General features: G+C 33.4%; 1 protein-coding gene across 2 annotated transcripts in view; it reads right to left on the bottom strand.

Moving 5' to 3' along the window:
- The window catches only part of LOC123682466 (neuroendocrine convertase 2), a 122,095-nt gene that overhangs the window by 84,202 nt on the left and 19,947 nt on the right, over window positions 1-17,946 (bottom strand). Inside the window, exons 1-2 of one of the 2 annotated variants that reach the window (XM_045621089.1) lie at window positions 17,008-17,152; window positions 16,517-16,621 (exon numbers count right to left, since the gene is read on the bottom strand). In XM_045621089.1, the coding sequence (XP_045477045.1) occupies window positions 16,517-16,621; window positions 17,008-17,085 (183 nt within the window). In that variant the 5' untranslated portion in view covers window positions 17,086-17,152. Of the gene's footprint in view, window positions 1-16,516; window positions 16,622-17,007; window positions 17,153-17,946 lie in introns of those variants that run through there. The other variant, XM_045621080.1, reaches the window with a different exon arrangement.

Here is a 17,946-nt window from a genome sequence, read left to right as displayed (position 1 = left end):
AGTGCTATAAATCAATAAAATAAATCAAATGAATTATTGTTACCCTACCTATTTGATAAATAGAACCATATGTACAGGGTGGGCAAGTTTCGATGTTTTAGCACTACAACTTTTAACCCAGAGAAAATAGTCAAAATCTGATACCCCATTCTCGGTCTCTTTTTCCGAGAAACTAACAAGGGTAGTTTTCATTTTTGGCCGCTTTCTTTTGTTTTCGAGTTATAAGCGAAAATTGGAAAAATGGCGATATCGAAAAACATTTATATCTCCGCTAATACTGATGATAGAGCTCTGAAATTAAAATATTATAGAGGCCCTTTTTTACGTAGAATCCAGTGGCGTGCTCGTATTTTCAAAAGGGTTTTTAATTACGAAGCTATGACTCAAAGTTATGTTTTTTTAAATGGGAAAACTAGATTTTTATGCCATTTTTTGAAAGCTTAATTTTTTCTGATTCCAAAAATATATAACATCGTATGATTCGTATCAATATAAATAATAGAAAATGGTCAAAAACCTTTTTTCACCTAAGAGTCTCAATATTTCTATGGTTTTAACTTTTGATGAGCACAGAAAAATTGAGCTTTCTATAACAAGAGCAGTGTCCTTCCGTCAATCTGATTATTCCTATGCTTTTCACTAATTTCCACAAAATTCGAATCTTGATATGTTTTATAAATTTTTATCTAAAAATTGAAATGGAAATAACGAAAAGATCTAATGTTTCAATCGAAATAGTTGTATTGAGATGGATGTATGAGAAGATAATTTACATAGATCTCCAGAATGATTACGCACAATTACCAATCCATTTTAAATAGCATATGAAACAACGCATATATGATTGAACTCAACAATTTAATTGAGGGGTGTTTTTTTTAGAGCTATAGAACTTCAAATTGCAATAAATCAACGATGGATTATTCGATTGGCATGAATTTTATTTATCCGCAAGATAATCTTGTGGCATTACATTTTGAATATGATTTCTGGCATATGACCGCCACGGTTGGCTCGGATGTAGTCCAATCTGGACGTCCAATTTTCGATGACTTTTTCAACATTTGTGGCCGTATATCGCCAATAACTCTGCGAATGTTGTCTTCCAAATGGTCAAGGGTTTGTGGCTTATCCGCATAGACCAATGACTTTACATAACCCCACAGAAAGTAGTCTAGCGGTGTTAAATCACTAGATCTTGGGGGCCAATTCACAGGTCCAAAACGTGAAATTAGGCGGTCACCAAACGCGTCTTTCAATAAATCGATTGTGGCACGAGCTGTGTGACATGTTGCACCGTCTTGTTGGAACCAAAGCTCCTGGACATCATGGTTGTTCAATTCAGGAATGAAAAAGTTAGTAAACATGGCTCTATACCGATCACCATTGCAGGCGCGAATCCAGGCCCCACTTTTGGGGGGGGAACTTTTAGATACTAAAAATACTGAAAATGTGGACCCCAGACACCTCCGTCATTTTGGGACGCCATTTTTTGCCGTTCAATAATATGGTTTTCCACAAAATGTATTGAAAGTGAAATTTTTCCTGATCTTGTAATTATTCGAGCCTTAGTATGTCAAATTCTAAGAGGGCCGGCAAAATTTAAGAGGTGCCCGGGCCATTTGGGGGGGGAACGTTCCCCCAGTTCACCCCCCCCCCCCCCCGTGGATCCGCGCCTGCACCATTGACTGTAACGTTCTGGCCATCATCGTTTTTGAAGAAGTACGGACCAATGATTCAACATACACTTGAAGATTAGCTTCACTCCAAATGCGGCAGTTTTGTTTGTTGACGTAGCCATTCAACCAGAAGTGCGCTACATCGCTAAACATAATAAAATGGACGTATTGCGCGATACGTATTCCGCACAGAACCATTATTTTCGAATTGAAATTGCACTTTTTGCAAGCATTCTTCAGGCGTGAGTCTATTCTTGATGAATTGCCAAACCAAACTGAAAATAAATCACTTAACAGCTGTTAAATCGGTCGACATCTTGAACAGAAATGCCAACTTAAAGTTATATACCTCGAAAAAAACACTCCATACGAAGGGAACAAACAAGAAATAATATTAACCCAATAATGACAACAATTGCACAATGCACAGTCGACACATCTTCTCGATATTTCGCACTAAATTCAATAGATGAATATTTGAAACTGTGTTCAAGCTACCTAGGAAACTTTTCCGAGTTCATTTATATTTTCGAAACTATTTTTTAAAAATATATCTAGATTCGAATTTTGTAGAAATAAGTGAAAAGCATAGAAATAATCAGATTGACGGAAGGACACTGCTCTTGTTATAGAAAGCTCAATTTTTCTGCACTCATCAAAAGTTAAAACCATAGAAATATTGAGACTTCTAGGTAAAAAAAGGTTTTTGACTATTTTCTGTTATTTATTTCAATACAAACCATACGATATTATATATTTTTGAAATCAGGATAAATTGAGCTTTCAAAAAATGGCACAGAAATCTAGTGTTCCCATTTAATAAAACATAAAAATCTTTTTGAAAATACGAGCACGCCACTGGATTCTACGTAAAAAAGTGCCTGTATAATGTTTTCATTTCAGAGCTCTATCATCAGTATTAGCGGAGATTTAAATGTTTTTCGATATCGCCATTTTTCCAATTTTCGCTTATAACTCGAAAACAAAAGAAGGTGGCCAAAAATGAATACTACCCTTGTTAGTTTCCCAGAAAAAAAAAACCGAGAATGGGGTATCAGATTTTGTCTATCTCCTCTGGTTTAAAAGTTGTAGTGCTAAAACATCGAAATTTGCCCACCCTGTACATTCTTAATTACATTTGTAGATATACTCCTTAGAGTATAGAATAAACAGGAGGGAGCATAACGTCCCAAAACTGATGATCAGAAGGGTAGCTGAATATGGCGGACTCACGTTTCCGCAGTCCGCTTAGCAGTGTCGTAGTAGGATAAAAATTTCAATCATTCAAAAATTATACATCATAGCTGAAAGCTAGCAGATATAGGGGTACATTGAACTTAATATGAATTAATAAATTTCATCAACGAATTGAATAATTACAAAAATTATCAGCAATTAAGTACTATGATGGAATAATGAATAAATCTGGTTGATAAGGTTACACTATAATTGGATCCCAATTTATTTTTTGAAAACCTAATTTCAACTTTCGATGATTTTCATAGTTTGGTAAGAAATTTATACAGGGTGGCCATTTGAAAACGAAACAGACGAGATTACAGACGAAATAAAGTTTTTCGATAGAAATGCTCGGACAGGTCGATTTCTGTTTCGAGGGGGACAACTTAAGATGTAGGTTACGGACGCATAGCGCTTCAACCCTTGCTACTACAGCCCTCACCCCCAAATTTTGAATAGGGAAGATGGGGTGAGTGATACCTCATTTGAAAGGTATTTTTATACTGATTTCAGCACAGTAATTGTTTTTTCATTTTATGCATTAGTTCTCGAAATATTCTTAACTAAGTATTTGAAAATGAAGTGGTGTTTTAATGGCACTTGTAGTGTTTTGTGAAAAATCGACATTTTGAGCTTCAAAACAACCATGACTGTGGCTCCCTTCCTAACTAACTAACGGATGAATATTTCGAGAACTAATGCATAAAATGAAAAAAAAATTACTGTGCTGAAATCAGTATAAAAATACCTCTAAATTGAGGTATCACTCACCCCATCTTCCCTATTCAAAATTTAGGGGTGAGGGTTGTAGTAGCAAGGGTTGAAGCGCTATGCGTCCGTAACCTACATCTTAAGTTGTCCCCCTCGAAACAGAAATCGACCTGTCCGAGCATTTCTATCGAAAAACTTTATTTCGTCTGTTATCTCGTCTGTTTCGTTTTCAAATGGCCACCCTTTATATGTATCATGCTATATATTTTTGAAGAGGGAAAAATGTGATTTTATTATTACTTATGGAAATTGTTATGATTCACATTGAAAAAAAGATTCTATTATAACTTCAGAACTATTGGCAATAAAAAATAAATTAATCCATTAAAAGCAGTGCCTGCAGGGTGCTTTTGGTTCATGTCAATAGCAATTATTAGAGAATGAAAGATTAGAGAGTTTTCTACATTCATTGAAACTACGAGTATTTTATTTTTTTCGGAAGACAAAATCGAATTGAAAACATAATTATAGACGATGAAGATTGATTCTACAATTATTGACATTGATACAGTATTTGTTTTTACTTCTCATTGTTTTTTTTTGTGAAGATTTTGAATGCTAATTGGTTTGATTGTGAAAAGTTGAACTTTTTATAATTTGAATTATCCTCAATGTCTGAAAATCAATAATCGCATAATATACGACAGAAAAATGCTAGTGTGCAAGTTATCTATAAGACGATTGGCGGATGAAGTCATGGTTGTAGTTGGGATGGCGCTACAATCTCATTTATATTCAATACTTTGTTTCTCAATGTTATAACCTGGTCAACTCCTTCTTCTTTTATTCTTGTCATATTATCTTGGGATCGACCTTGATCTTTTAATTTTTCTAGAGAACAGTTTTAATCGTTAAAAATTTAATGGGATATTCTCCTCGTTGTCCTGATTCGGAAAAATGTATATTATATACCTCTATCTCGAGAGATACAGGGTGTTGAAGTTTACAAGAAAAAAAATCATTTTTTTCTGATCGAACCAATATTGAGCTATATCGCCTTAGTTACCATGTGTCATAACACACTCATATTTCCCAAGGGAAATATGAAACGTCAGTTCATATTTCCCTAGGGAAATATGAAACTATTTCTTTATTTAGTAACAAAATGGAAACTGCAATTGTTGAAATTTCCACTAAAAGTATTTCCACCAGATACAAAGGAAGAAGAAATATCTTGTTCATAATTATTCGACGACGAGACTACAGTTTTCTTGAGAACATTCCTTGCAGCAGCAGTCTCGGACGATTCTCCCAAAACGGTCTTCAAAGATTGTGATGCTGCAGATGGCTCACCCTCCACACCTGCTATCATCTTCGCTACCTTATTTTTGTGCAGCATACTGTCCGCCAGATAGCCTTCTGCAACAGACGAACTTTTCCAACCACCATGTCTCTTGAGTGTTGTCATTGAGGCTCCCGCATCGGCAACCAATGTCGCGGATGTTCGTCTTCCACAATGACCTGTATAGGTTTTCGGATTATCTAAACCCAACCATTCAGCAACCTTACTCGGAATTTTTCCGAAGGTATTTTTGCCGACAGGCTGAAGAGTACACTTCTTATTCCTATAAGCTACGAAGAACCTAAGAACGCCTTGCGGGCGCAACGCTGAATACTCCCTCACCAAACGAGCAGCACCCAGATCTTCTTCATCAATTATAGTGAATATTCTGTTTATATCATTCTTAGTCTTTGAGACTTTGATTATGATTACCGAACCACGATCTTCGATATCTGAAGATAGCATATTCACCAACTCTCGTGTTCTGCAGGCGCCAAAGATTTCCATTATTAAAACAACCTTCAAAATTATGAATGTAAAAATCTTATCAACAGAGGAAATCAAAATGAAACTTTTACCTTATACATCAAAAAAACGTCATTAGGAGCTTCACTCAAGAATGTCTTGAGCTGCTCCCGGGACAACACTGATGATTTTTTAGGAACGTATCCTTTATTTTTGTTCTTAACAAATGCTTCGACTTCATCGAATAATTTGACATCAGTTTTTTCCTTCAAATGTAGCATTGATCTTAACATCGATAGTTTCGGCCATAACGTGTTTGGAGAATATTTCTGGGACTGGGGATCGAATGAATTAATCATACATCAAGAATAACAAGAATCAGAGCAACATACCAAATCTTGGAAATATGCTAACAAAATACTATCGCTCACACCGTCCACCAATTTTTTTCTTTTCCACTCCTGAAAGCATTCGTACTCTTTACTGTAGGCAGCTTGAGATTTGGCTGGAACCAAAGATTCACGGGCCTTTGCCGCTTGAGTTTCGACGTAGTTCGACATTTTTTCATTAATTTTATTTTTGACAAGACGTCAAAATGAAACCAGTCAACCAAGATTCTCAGAAACATGGCCCATAGCAACGTTAAAAATTTAATTATTACAAAAATATACAATCTAATAATAATTTTTCCTTATCAGATTGTTTCAATCAGAAAAAAACTATTGATTACACCACGGGAAATATGAATACATTTCCCTCGGTTGTCTATACATCCCTCGGGCTCCGCCCTCGGGATGTAACTTTGACAACCTCGGGAAATATACTATTCATATTTCCCTAGTTGTAATAATAGCTATTTTATGCAATAGGTTCCATAAAATAGCTTGAATTCAAACGAAATTTTGCATGCCTACCCTACTCCCTAAGGGCTACTTCATGAAGATATTTTCGATTTTCGGGTAACACCAGTGGCGTGCAATTCGGTCACATCTCAAGTATTTCGAAGAAAAAAGTATACCGCTGTTTTTTAAAGGAATGAATGAAGCAATATCGAACTGCTTGTTCAATTTGGAGTATAATTCGCTTTTACAGAACAAAATTTGAAATTCCAGATCCAGAGATGATTAGTTTTCTCGAAAGACGTGCTAACTCGAAATTGGCTACAAATTTATAATTAAGTCAGCCACGAATTGAATTCGGTTAATTTTTAATTAAGAATTTGACAAATACACAATATTATTTTTATTATTATATATGCCCAGACTATCAGTTAGAGACCAACTTCCAACTTTTGATGACATACCTCCAATAAAATCGGAAGTTACAGGGGAGTTACAGAATTTACGCATTATAGCAGTCAAATTTGTTCATCAATTCATTATACCCAGTACATACTTAGTAAGGATGATCGTAATTGTTCAATTTCTAGTAGTAGTAACAGTACTTTATTGTTCATAAACAAACAAATGGCCATCGACCTAAGGTCCTTCAGCCTTTTGATTTATACATATCCATATATATATACACTAGCTGACCCGGCAAACTTCGTACCGCCCTATAATCAAGAAATGTCTGTTACCTTTTCATCTGAATTAAGTTAATTCCTTTATTATGTTCGAGCAACACAATGCAAGGGGCTTCATTTTTAAACTTAAATGCCTTGCAATATTGACAAATAACGTTCATTGGTCCAATAGCAACGATATGCAGTGTACTGTAGTCAATTTCTTTGTTATAATTAAATGCAGCTCTATAGGGCTTAAACGCAACACTTCTATTTTGTTGGTTCCGATTCCATCGATTCCGTTCAACATCATTCCGCGTTTCTCGTTGCTCATCAGTTTGACTTGCTTTTGTATTTCTTTGACTTGCAGCATTACGGGTTCTGCGACTTAAGTTTGTACGTCTAATTGCCGGCATCTTTAGAAACAAAATTCAACAGAAAATAAAAAAAGGAACTTGAAATTATAAACTCTGAACAAGATTTTATCGTACTACAATTATAATATTTGATTGCCATCTTGCAACCTTATTGCGGATCTGTGGATAGATTAAAAACGATAAAAATCGGGATTTTAAAATAGGGGTTGATCGTATAAGAGTGAAAATTGAGAGAGATATGAAATTTTTTATTCTATCATGACAAATGAAAAATAATTCTTACCAAAAAAATTGAAGTTTATAATTAACAAATAAAAAAAGTGGTTTATCGTAGAGGGATGAAAAATTGAGAGTATAATCAGATTTTTTTTTAAGTCGGCAGAATAAAAAAATTTTTTTGCCAAAAAATTAAAGTTTATAATTCACAAAAAAAAATAGGGGTTGATCGTAGAGGGGTGAAAATTGAGAGTAATATGAGATTTTCCATTTAAAGTCATGATAGAATAAAAAAAAAATTTTGCCAAAAAATTAAAGATTATAATTAACAAATAAAAAATAAGGGTTGAACGTAGAGGAGTGAAAAATTGAGAGTCATATGAGATTTTTCATTATAAGTCATGACAAAATAAAAAAAAATTCTTGCAAAAAAAATAAAACTTTTTAATTACCAAATAAAAAATAAGGGTTGATCGTAGAGGGGTGAAAATTTAGGGTTGCATGTATTTTTGTATGATGTATCATAAAAATATAAAAACAAAAAATTTTGTCTGAAAAATAAAAAAAAAAATTAAGGGGTGGACCACCCTTAACAATTAGGGGGATGAAAAATAGATGTTGTCCGATTCCCCCCCTGACTAATATCCTCGCTAAGGATCACGAAAATCGGTCGTGCCGTTTCGGAGGAGTTCGATTACGCACCCCGTGACAGAAGAATTTTATATATTAGAAGAAGATACATAAGTTTTTTTTTTATAACTAATTATAATACATATTGTATTGTATCTTACAATAATAATAATACAGTTATTATCCAGTGTTCGCTAGTGTCTCAAATAGGATCTGTGTGGGGTATTTTCTGTGTGTTGAATGATGTTCCTCTCTGTGGTATATTTCAATTATTGTAGTGATTTCCTTTAGTCTGTTGTAAAATTTCTTGTTGAGTTCAGTGAATCTACTCATAATTGGTTCAATCCCAGTTGACGAGTATAACAGTTGATTAGGTTAATTTGTTAATAAAAACCATTTTTATTATTATTATCATTCATCTATCCCATTCCTTAAATTCGTTCACTTCAATTCCAAGCTGTCCTTTACAAAACTATAAATAAGATAAAACTTCGAAATTTAATTTTGAAGTTTGAAAAAACCCTTATCAACCAGATTTATTAATTAATCCATTATAGTACTTAATTGCTGATAATTTTTGTAACTATTCCATTCGTTAATGAAATTTATTAATTTATATTAAGTTCAATGTACTCCTATATCTGCTAGCTTTCAGTTATTATGTATAATTTTTGAATGAATGAAATTTTATTCTACTACGACACTGCTAAGCGGAAACGTAAGTCCGCCATATTCAGCTACTCTTCTGATCATCAGTTTTGGGATGTTATGCTCCCTCCTGTTTATTCTATGCTCTAAGGTGAGTCTATAGACAGCTCGAAAGTTTCGCGCTTACATAAGTATCAAAATGAATGGAATCCTGAAACATCTCACTCGATTTTTTTCTCTACATTTTGGTCTAGTATATTCTCATATGTAATCAAGAATATAAATATGGTTCCATTTATCAAATATGTAGAGTGACAATAATTCATTTGTTTCATTTTATTTATTAATAGCATTTCTTTCATTTAATAAAAAACACCAACAGAAACATGTGCGTAACCGCCTGTATACAACTCTTGTTGAACAGAATTGCTCAGTCAGGCGGCTGTTTGTGCCCTATATTTCCGTAAAACAGCCAATTTTCTCTTTTTCCAGGCTATCTGATGAAGACGGTAGTGTATTTAATTACTAATGAGAACTTTGTTCTGGTTCTCTACAAAAATTTATAATGAAAATAAAACGAAAATGGATGGAGTTCAAACAATAATAAAAGGAGAAGGAGTGGACCTAATTATGACATTAAGAAACAAAGTATTGAATATAACAGAGATTGTAGCGCCATCCCAACTACAACCATGACATTATTCGCGAATTGCCTTATCGATAACTTGCACACTAGCACTTTTCTGTCGTATTTTCAGCGATTATTCATTTTAAGGCATAGAGGATAATTCAAATTATAAAAAGTTTTCACAATCAAACCAATTGAATTAATTTAAATTAATCAATTCAAATTACATTTGTGAATATTTTCGACCGAAATGTTGAGAAAAAAATCAATTGAGATTTTTCAGGTTTCCATTAATTTTTATCAATAAAATAGGTAACCATAGGTTGAGGACCGGTGAACACCAAAAAAGAATAAAAAACCTCTATTAAATTTGCCAACGTTTCGAATCTTCATTGATTCTTCATCAGGGCTACAGAAGATTGAAAAAAAAACCCTAAATTGATGCCACCTCATTCGAGGAACAGAAAACAACCACAAAGAAATTTTAACGAAACAATCGTACATCAAAGAAATCTCTACGTGAAGTATCTTTTGAAATGAAAATTACACAATATAAAGACTAGAAAAATTCACTAAGCCAGATGAAAGCTTCCCAAGAAAACAAAATAATAAAAATGTAAAGTATAAAAATTTAATATAAGTCAATAATCCATTCTCAATTTTTTTTATTAATTTTTATACAACCGGCATTCTTTTTGATTTCTATTTCTATTCTTCCTCACTGATTCGAATGTATGGCTCACCTCTTTATTAGGTTTTATAGATTTCTTCACCAAATTTCATCTTAGAACTCTTCAGACCATAAAACATTATAAAAAGGCATTTCTCGGCACTGGATAATTCGTAAAAATAACTCACGAACTCACATCGACAAAATCTATTATGCCTTCTTTCTTGTTAGGATTATAAGGTGAAAAATTAAATAATAAATGCTCTCTCAATGTACAACAAAGTACATGTGAGCGGTATGTCACTTCTTTATTTCGCTTTCACCTACATTTGAATTCGTTGTGACAGAGCATTTATTAGTTAATTTTTTGTTTTTTGTCGCATGTTGAGCGATTATTAATTTTCAGACTTCAAGGAGAATTCGAATGTCAAAAATTTCAAGTTTCCAGAATCGAACCAATTAGCATTCGAAATTTCCACAAAAAAAAAACAATGAGAAGTAAAATCAAATACCATATAATGTCAATGATAGTAGAATCAATATTGATCATCTATCCTCCTCCTCAGTCCTTTCTCCTACGTAAGGAGATGGTGACGTCATGACGTTTGTTCGACTGTGATCGACCATTTGTCTCTATTTCTATCATCTATAATTATGTTTTAAATACGATTTTTTCTTCTATACTAGACCAAATTTTGAGAAAAAATCGAGTGAGATTTTCAATATAATATTTTGCATAATATTCCTTGTTTTCATTGTGTTATATTGTTATATTTGTTTGTTGGTTCCCTCCAAGTGTTCTTAATCCTAACTCTTTTTCACCGTATTGATGAGGATAGACAGCTCGAAACAAGTCTCTAAGGTTTACACCTCAGTAAACACTTCTTCGTTTTTCTTTTTCTTTGTTTTTCGAACAATCCCCTCGTTATTCTTATGCTTTGAAAAATCTCCTCTCCTCTATATCTCTAAAACGATAATTAATTTGTATGATCTGTTACAAGTGTCATATAAATCATACAAATTACTGAGAAAAGTTTTAGAATTTTTTGAATATCTTAAACAGAAACCAAGATGTAGCGAAATATTTGAAGCAGTCACTTTTTAGAAACGCCCCCGTAACTCAAAAACAAATCAAGATATCTATGATCTGCTTGCCGATATCTTATTATTTCGAAAAAAGAGATCAGGGCTCCTCAAAGATTTTTTCTCTCGAGATGCTTTCAATGAGTAGGTATCGAATTTTGGACACCTGTATATTTTTGAATAGTTTTGAACATATTGAATTTCATTAGGTTTATTATAATAATAATAATAATAATAATGTTTATTCAACATAAATAAACATGGTGAGTTACAGAGGTTTTTAATTCTAAAGTTAACTACCTGTGCGTATTAATGTCATAAATGTTCAAAAATTGATTCCGAAACTATTTTTGAATTCTATACATTTCAAAACTGTGAAAATTTCAGGATTCTTCTCCTTCAACGATTCGAAAAATTTTTTTTATTATTATTCATTAAAAATAATGAACCAAAAATAAGGAAATAACTGACTTAAGTTCAAAAGCTTTTGGCGCTCGTTAATTCATGCGCCAATTGCACCTTTGGAGACCACATGTGCATACCGTGTGTTTCCAAAATAGAAGTGAACCTTGAAGGAAGTGTTTGTATCACTCATTTGCGGTTGAGTCATAGTTTCCGAGACATTTGAGTTCTTGTGTTTTTTAAAAAATTTCTCACCCTACTCTATTTTTCATCAATTTTTTCTAAGTTGACCAAGTTTGATTTGAATTTTGGATTATTTTCATCAGAAAAGGATATTAGGTATATGTATGAAACAAGCAAAACTGCTGTATTACATGTTGAATAAGAATTAGGATCTATGATTCGAAAGTTGGTATATGAAAACAAGAATAGTAAATTTCTAATATAAACTTGCCTGCGACATTCGAATTCCAAAATTCATGTGGGACAAAATCATTTTAAAAACTTGTCAAATTCCTTCTTTTCTTATTAAAAAAGTTTTCGTTAGAATGCAGGCAGTAGTTTTATTTATTTAATTTACGTGTCTCAACACTTATAGTCATTGACACGAGGGACTGTTACAATCTCTTTATCATATTATATGTAATATCAATTTCACAACATTCTTATAATCTACCTATTTGGATAACATTCAAAAAATTTAATGTATTTTCGACTGCATCGTGTGAGCTAAGATTGTTCTTTAGGTTATCCTTCAGTCCACATCTACGACGAGCATCTTCGTGTTGTGAACAGTGTACTATAATGTGCTGTACTGTTTGGCGAGTACCGCAGTATTCGCAACTGGGAGCATCATCATTTGACATACGATGGCCGTGGGTTAATTTCGTGAGTCCTATTCTGAGTCTTCGAATATTTATCTTGCCCTGTCTTCTAAGGAAACTAATTTTGGGGGGACTGTCTACTTTGGGTTGGATTTCGTGGAGTTTTTGGTTGCATACATCCCATCGGATTTGCCATTCCCGGACAGATTTCTTCTTGAGGGCAGCTTTGAGGTCTACATGAGGAAGGATGTCAGATATGGATATCTCTGAAGTTCTTGCCAGATTTGCCGCACGGTCGGCTTGTTCGTTGCCGCTTATCCCCATATGGGATGGAATCCAGATAAAGGTGATGGATAGGCACTTGTTTTGATTTAGCTGATTTTAATTTAAAAGAGGATAGCAGCAAAGTAAGAAAATTAATGAATCAAATATTTATTTATTGCAATTAAATTCAGAATTTCAGTAGAAAATGTATCCATAACTGACCACCACTATTTCTTATACAAGCACGTGCCCTCTTTCTTCTTTCTTCAGTTGTTACTTTGCGCCTGAAATTTACTCTCAATCTTCCCTCTACTTCGTCCATTCTAAAAGTATTAAATGTGGACTTCTATAGCTGGCTACGAAAATAATCCGAAATCATATTCAAATTTGGTCAACGTGGAAAAAATTGACGAAAAATGAAGTAGAAAAAATTGATGATAAATGATTTTTTTTAAATATCGAGATCTCAAATATCGGGTGAACTGTTGATTTTTGGTTGACACTAAATATGGCTCAAACGACAGCAAATGAGTCATACTAACACATCTTTCAAGGTTCATGTTTAATTTAGAAACACCCTATATATACCTGTAAGGTAAACAATGGTAAAATGACGCATGAACAACGATCACTCCAGCGCTACTAACTTCATTTAGGACTTTCGAAATTATTGGAAATTTTTGCGATATATATGAGGAAATAATAAAACAACGTGTAGAATTTTTAATATTTTCTTGTGGTTTTCAATAACAATCTATCAAATCAATAATTTTCACAATAACCGTTGCACCAAAATGAAGACTCGGATGATTGAAAAAATATACATATATGTGTATTTGAAGGCTACATACCATTTACAGGATATCGTGATATGTACGACCATAGAATTAAGGTATCTATGTTTTCGTAATTTTCATTCTGACAGAAAATAATTAAACGTTAAACATATTCAGATGCTTGTCGCATACCTTGTAATTCTCTTTTATACAACATATTCAATTCTGGGTGCAGATGAACCCAGCAGTAACAACAACAACAATAGAGAAGAAGGTGATCAATCTGAAACGAACTATTTGGAGGCCCATGTTGTACCTAGAAAAATAGAGAATGACTATCCAATGGTCAGAGGTTTGATTATTCCATTAGTCAATGGAGCAGAAGAAGGAATGAGGGATGAATCCATGAGTCCTGACAAAAACTTAGGATATGAGTCCCTTTTCAGAGAAGAAAGGAGTTCAATAAGACCAAGGGCGTTTGTTGCTCCAGCTAGCAAAATGGCGTACTATCCCAACTACCCTTATTATGCAAGAGGATATTCTGGATACTACCCGAATTTCATTCCGATAATGTGAAATATTGTTTTAAGTAAATATCCTGTATATATACATTATATATTTTACGAATTTATGTTAAAATCTGCTGCCTATTCTTTTATGTTCACCATGTTTTTTTGTGGGTAAAAATTTTGTATAACATATTTGGAGTTCCAATCCAATCCATTATTGGTCCTTATGCTTGGGGTTCAGCTCCTAAGCACTCGTTACTCCTACTTGATTCCATTCAAAAAAGAGCAGTAAGCCTAATAGACGATCCAACGTTAACTGCCAACCTTCATAGTCTCGATCACCGTAGGAAGGTTGGAGACTTATGCCTTTTTTACAGATACTACCACGGAAGGTGTTCTGCTGCCATTGCCTCCATGATTCCACCAGGGGCTCAATTTGATCGATGAATAAGGCTAGCCGATAATAGTCACCAGTTTGTTGTGCATCTTTCTACAGCTAGGACGCTAGGACATCGGTGTATCAGAAGGCTTTTCTTTACCGAACTGCAAGGCTATGGAATACCCTACCTCAAGATGTATTCCCCCTTGGTTACAACTTACAGCAGTTTAAGACACGCACAAACCGATTTCTTCTAAATTCATCTCGAGGCGCTTGAAAGGGCGTTAGAAGCTCAGTCTTTTCCCGAAAGATGCGTATAAAAAAAAAACAAAAATTAGGATGAGGTCACCACGCTCTTGTTCACGAGATTTCTAAATCTAATCTGCAGGAACTAACGATCACCACTTTCAATTTTCTTGTTATTTTCAAGTGAAATTTTTTGATCAAGGAAACCATGAAGAGTTTACTCATAAAAAAATGAGGACTTGCTCTCCTTTTTCTGAATTAAGACTTTCCGCGGTATCGTTATGTAGAAAAAATCAAGACATTTTCAAATTACAAATGGAAATATCAATCAAGACAAAATTTGGCACTAATCTTGAACCGATCATTTTATATACTTAAAAATGCAAAATCTTAACTGATGACTTAGTCAACCCAACATTTTGCCCGGAGGAATGTTGTATGATTATGTTGTAATGATTTTTGGTAGTTTTTTTCACAAATATTTGAAAATATATCAGTGCTTCGTAAAAAGTACATATCATAATTTTTTTTTTGCGAAAAAGAAAAGTTACCAAATTTTTTTTTCATTCGCAAATATATATTTTCTTCCATGTAGGTTATTGTTTATGGAAATTATGTGAAATCCCCATAAGAATCGGGGATTTGTAAGAAGAAATATCTCTAATTTTGTTTTAAACTGAGCAGACACATGTTGGTGTTCCCTCTCAAAAAAAATTGTCTCACATCAAAGTTTCATTTCCGTACTTTCTCCACACTGTATATTTTTCATTTCATCGATAACTGGGTGCATTCAACAGAGGTCGCATTTTCGGATAATGTTAAGGTGGTTTTTCATTCAGAAAAATTACTAATCGTCTTAACCGTAACCAATCCTCTCCAGTACGATGTTATCAAACAAAGTCTAGAGAAGGTCAAGAACTTCATAGACGATGAAGTGGACGGTTAGAACAGATAAATGAGGTCCAAGACCTCCATCTTCGATTATTGGCATTAAGAGACCTATTCTCGAGAACATGATCAATATCCGAAGGATGTCTTGAAACAGTTCATCGTAGAATTACAGCTGCCAGAAACTGAAAAAGGTATTCGATAAATTGGACTAGAATAATTCCTATTGGAAAGAAATTGAATACTTGAGGATGAGGACTGAGCGGTAAACAAGTGGCCTTTTTGAAAATGAAAAACAAATCAATATCAATTCTCCTACATTATCTTATGTCAAGCCATAATTTAGCTTTCAGTTATCGACCACATCTTGTGCTTTCGCTGATAGAGCAAAATCCCACAACAACCAGACTTTCGCTACTTAATAAAAACTGAAAGTTTCTCTGTGCTTGTCTCCTACACAGGTAAAGACGACCAGCGACTATAGGGTTTGGGTTGTAGTTACTTTGGCTGGTAACAGGTAGTAAAGAAGTAAAGGTGTACACCTCAGGAGGAAATCGATGCCAAGAAGGGCGCAGGACTTTCAAATTGATAGGGGTGGTGTAACACAATAAAAAATGCCTACATCTTTTGTTTTTTTGAAATTGTTATCAATTACTACCTTTGACTTGACTAGTAAATCATTTCAGCTAAGTCTGGTCGAAAAACTTCAAAGTGTTATTGAAGTTATATTCATGTACCTACTTTCTGAAAAGATTTTTGAAGACATAAAATGCTGCGTCACTTTCGTCAGAAACAGTTACAGACATACACCCAGAAAATGGCACCTTATCCTAGTGCAAAATCTACTACGATTTTCGAACTCCTCAACGCACTACCTAGATACACTAAATTACAGATGGTGCTAAAACCTTGCAACTGTTCTTATGAAACTTGGTTAGAGCTTATTATAAGCTAAGTTTTCGAATGTCTTGGATTTCCTTTCCAGTTTATAATAGAATCATGGCGACAAGAATACAAGCATTTAAAGAATACTCACCAGAGGATCCACCTTCAGCCTCCTTGTGTGAAGGATACTTCGTCTTTTTCTAGCTAGAGGAACTGCGTGGTTCACGAAGTGGAATTCTCTGGTCGAACTCAAGACCTTCAACAATAAAATTGAAAATGTTTTATTGAAGAAATTGCCAATTCGAATTATGATTAAAGATTTTTCAATTGGTGCTCATTTTCTTTTTGATTCAATTATAGACCATGGCTAAAATATAGGATCAAAGAAAAAACGTTATAATTTCACTAACTATGATTATATACATTACTGTTCAAATGTAGCTCATTTGAGAAGATAATAAAAAAATTAAGAAATTGCTTCGAATAACATTAAAATACCTTCCCAATTTTGTATAAAAATAGTTCTTACATTTGACAGCCCTGTGGTAGCTACCCCTGACTTTTTATTTTCAAATGGCATCCTGTATGTATATTGTCAGTGAAAATTGGAATACAACGATAGCACATACTTTTCATACTTACCAAAAAAACTTCAATATTTTGTGAAGTATGAATTGGAACCGAAATACCTACTATGCAATTCAAAAAACGAAGAAACATTTAAAGCAAGTGTACAAACTTATCATGTATCTTAGTCTTATCTTATTATTACTCAAATTCTTAAAACAAAAAATTCATCTACTTTTCATAGGAGTATGTGAAGTTTGTAAAAACAAACAAAAAAGAAGACACAAAATATTAATATTTTTGTTAATTACAACAAAAACATTAATATTTCGTGTCTTCTTTTAAGTTATTTATTTATCCTTATAAAAATGAGATGCCTCCACTCATGTTTGTACAAACTTCACATATGAGAAGTTGATGAATTTTTTTTTTCGAACCGAGAATTTATAAGATAATAAATAATTTTGTACACTTGCTTTGAATGTTTCTTCATTTTTGAATTGCATAGTAGGTATTTTGGTTGCAATTCATATCTACTTCACAAAATGTTAAAGTTTTTGTTGTTATTAATTTAAAAATACCAAGTATTTACTAAATGAACTTTCCATGAAGACCCTATGAGAAAATGTATATAAACAACTTGCAATTCAGCAGTGACTTCAGTTAGTTCAGTTATCAGGTGATCTGTGCATTGATTATTTGCCAAGAAATAATCTTATATTTTTTTAATTCGACAAATGTACGGAAAGAACACAATGGATGAATAGGCGATCTTGAAAACAGGATTGGGAAATCACAAAATCATACAAAAAACTCCAACAATATGAGAAGAACAGAAATTATCAAGAAGATTGTTGGCAATATAACAAAACTTCTAGATGAAGAATTAAATGGAATGGTAAATAACAATTGGAATGAAGAAACTACAACGGTACAGAAAAACGAAAATATTTAAACAGACAATAACAAAAAAATGCAAATGGAAAATAATTTGGGTATTTTGAGTGTTGATTT

Source organism: Harmonia axyridis, chromosome 1 (genome assembly GCF_914767665.1).
Source record: "Harmonia axyridis chromosome 1, icHarAxyr1.1, whole genome shotgun sequence".
Taxonomy (NCBI): domain Eukaryota; kingdom Metazoa; phylum Arthropoda; class Insecta; order Coleoptera; family Coccinellidae; genus Harmonia; species Harmonia axyridis.
The sequence above is the reverse complement of the archived record's forward strand: the minus strand, read 5'-3'. Positions and strand labels throughout refer to the sequence as shown.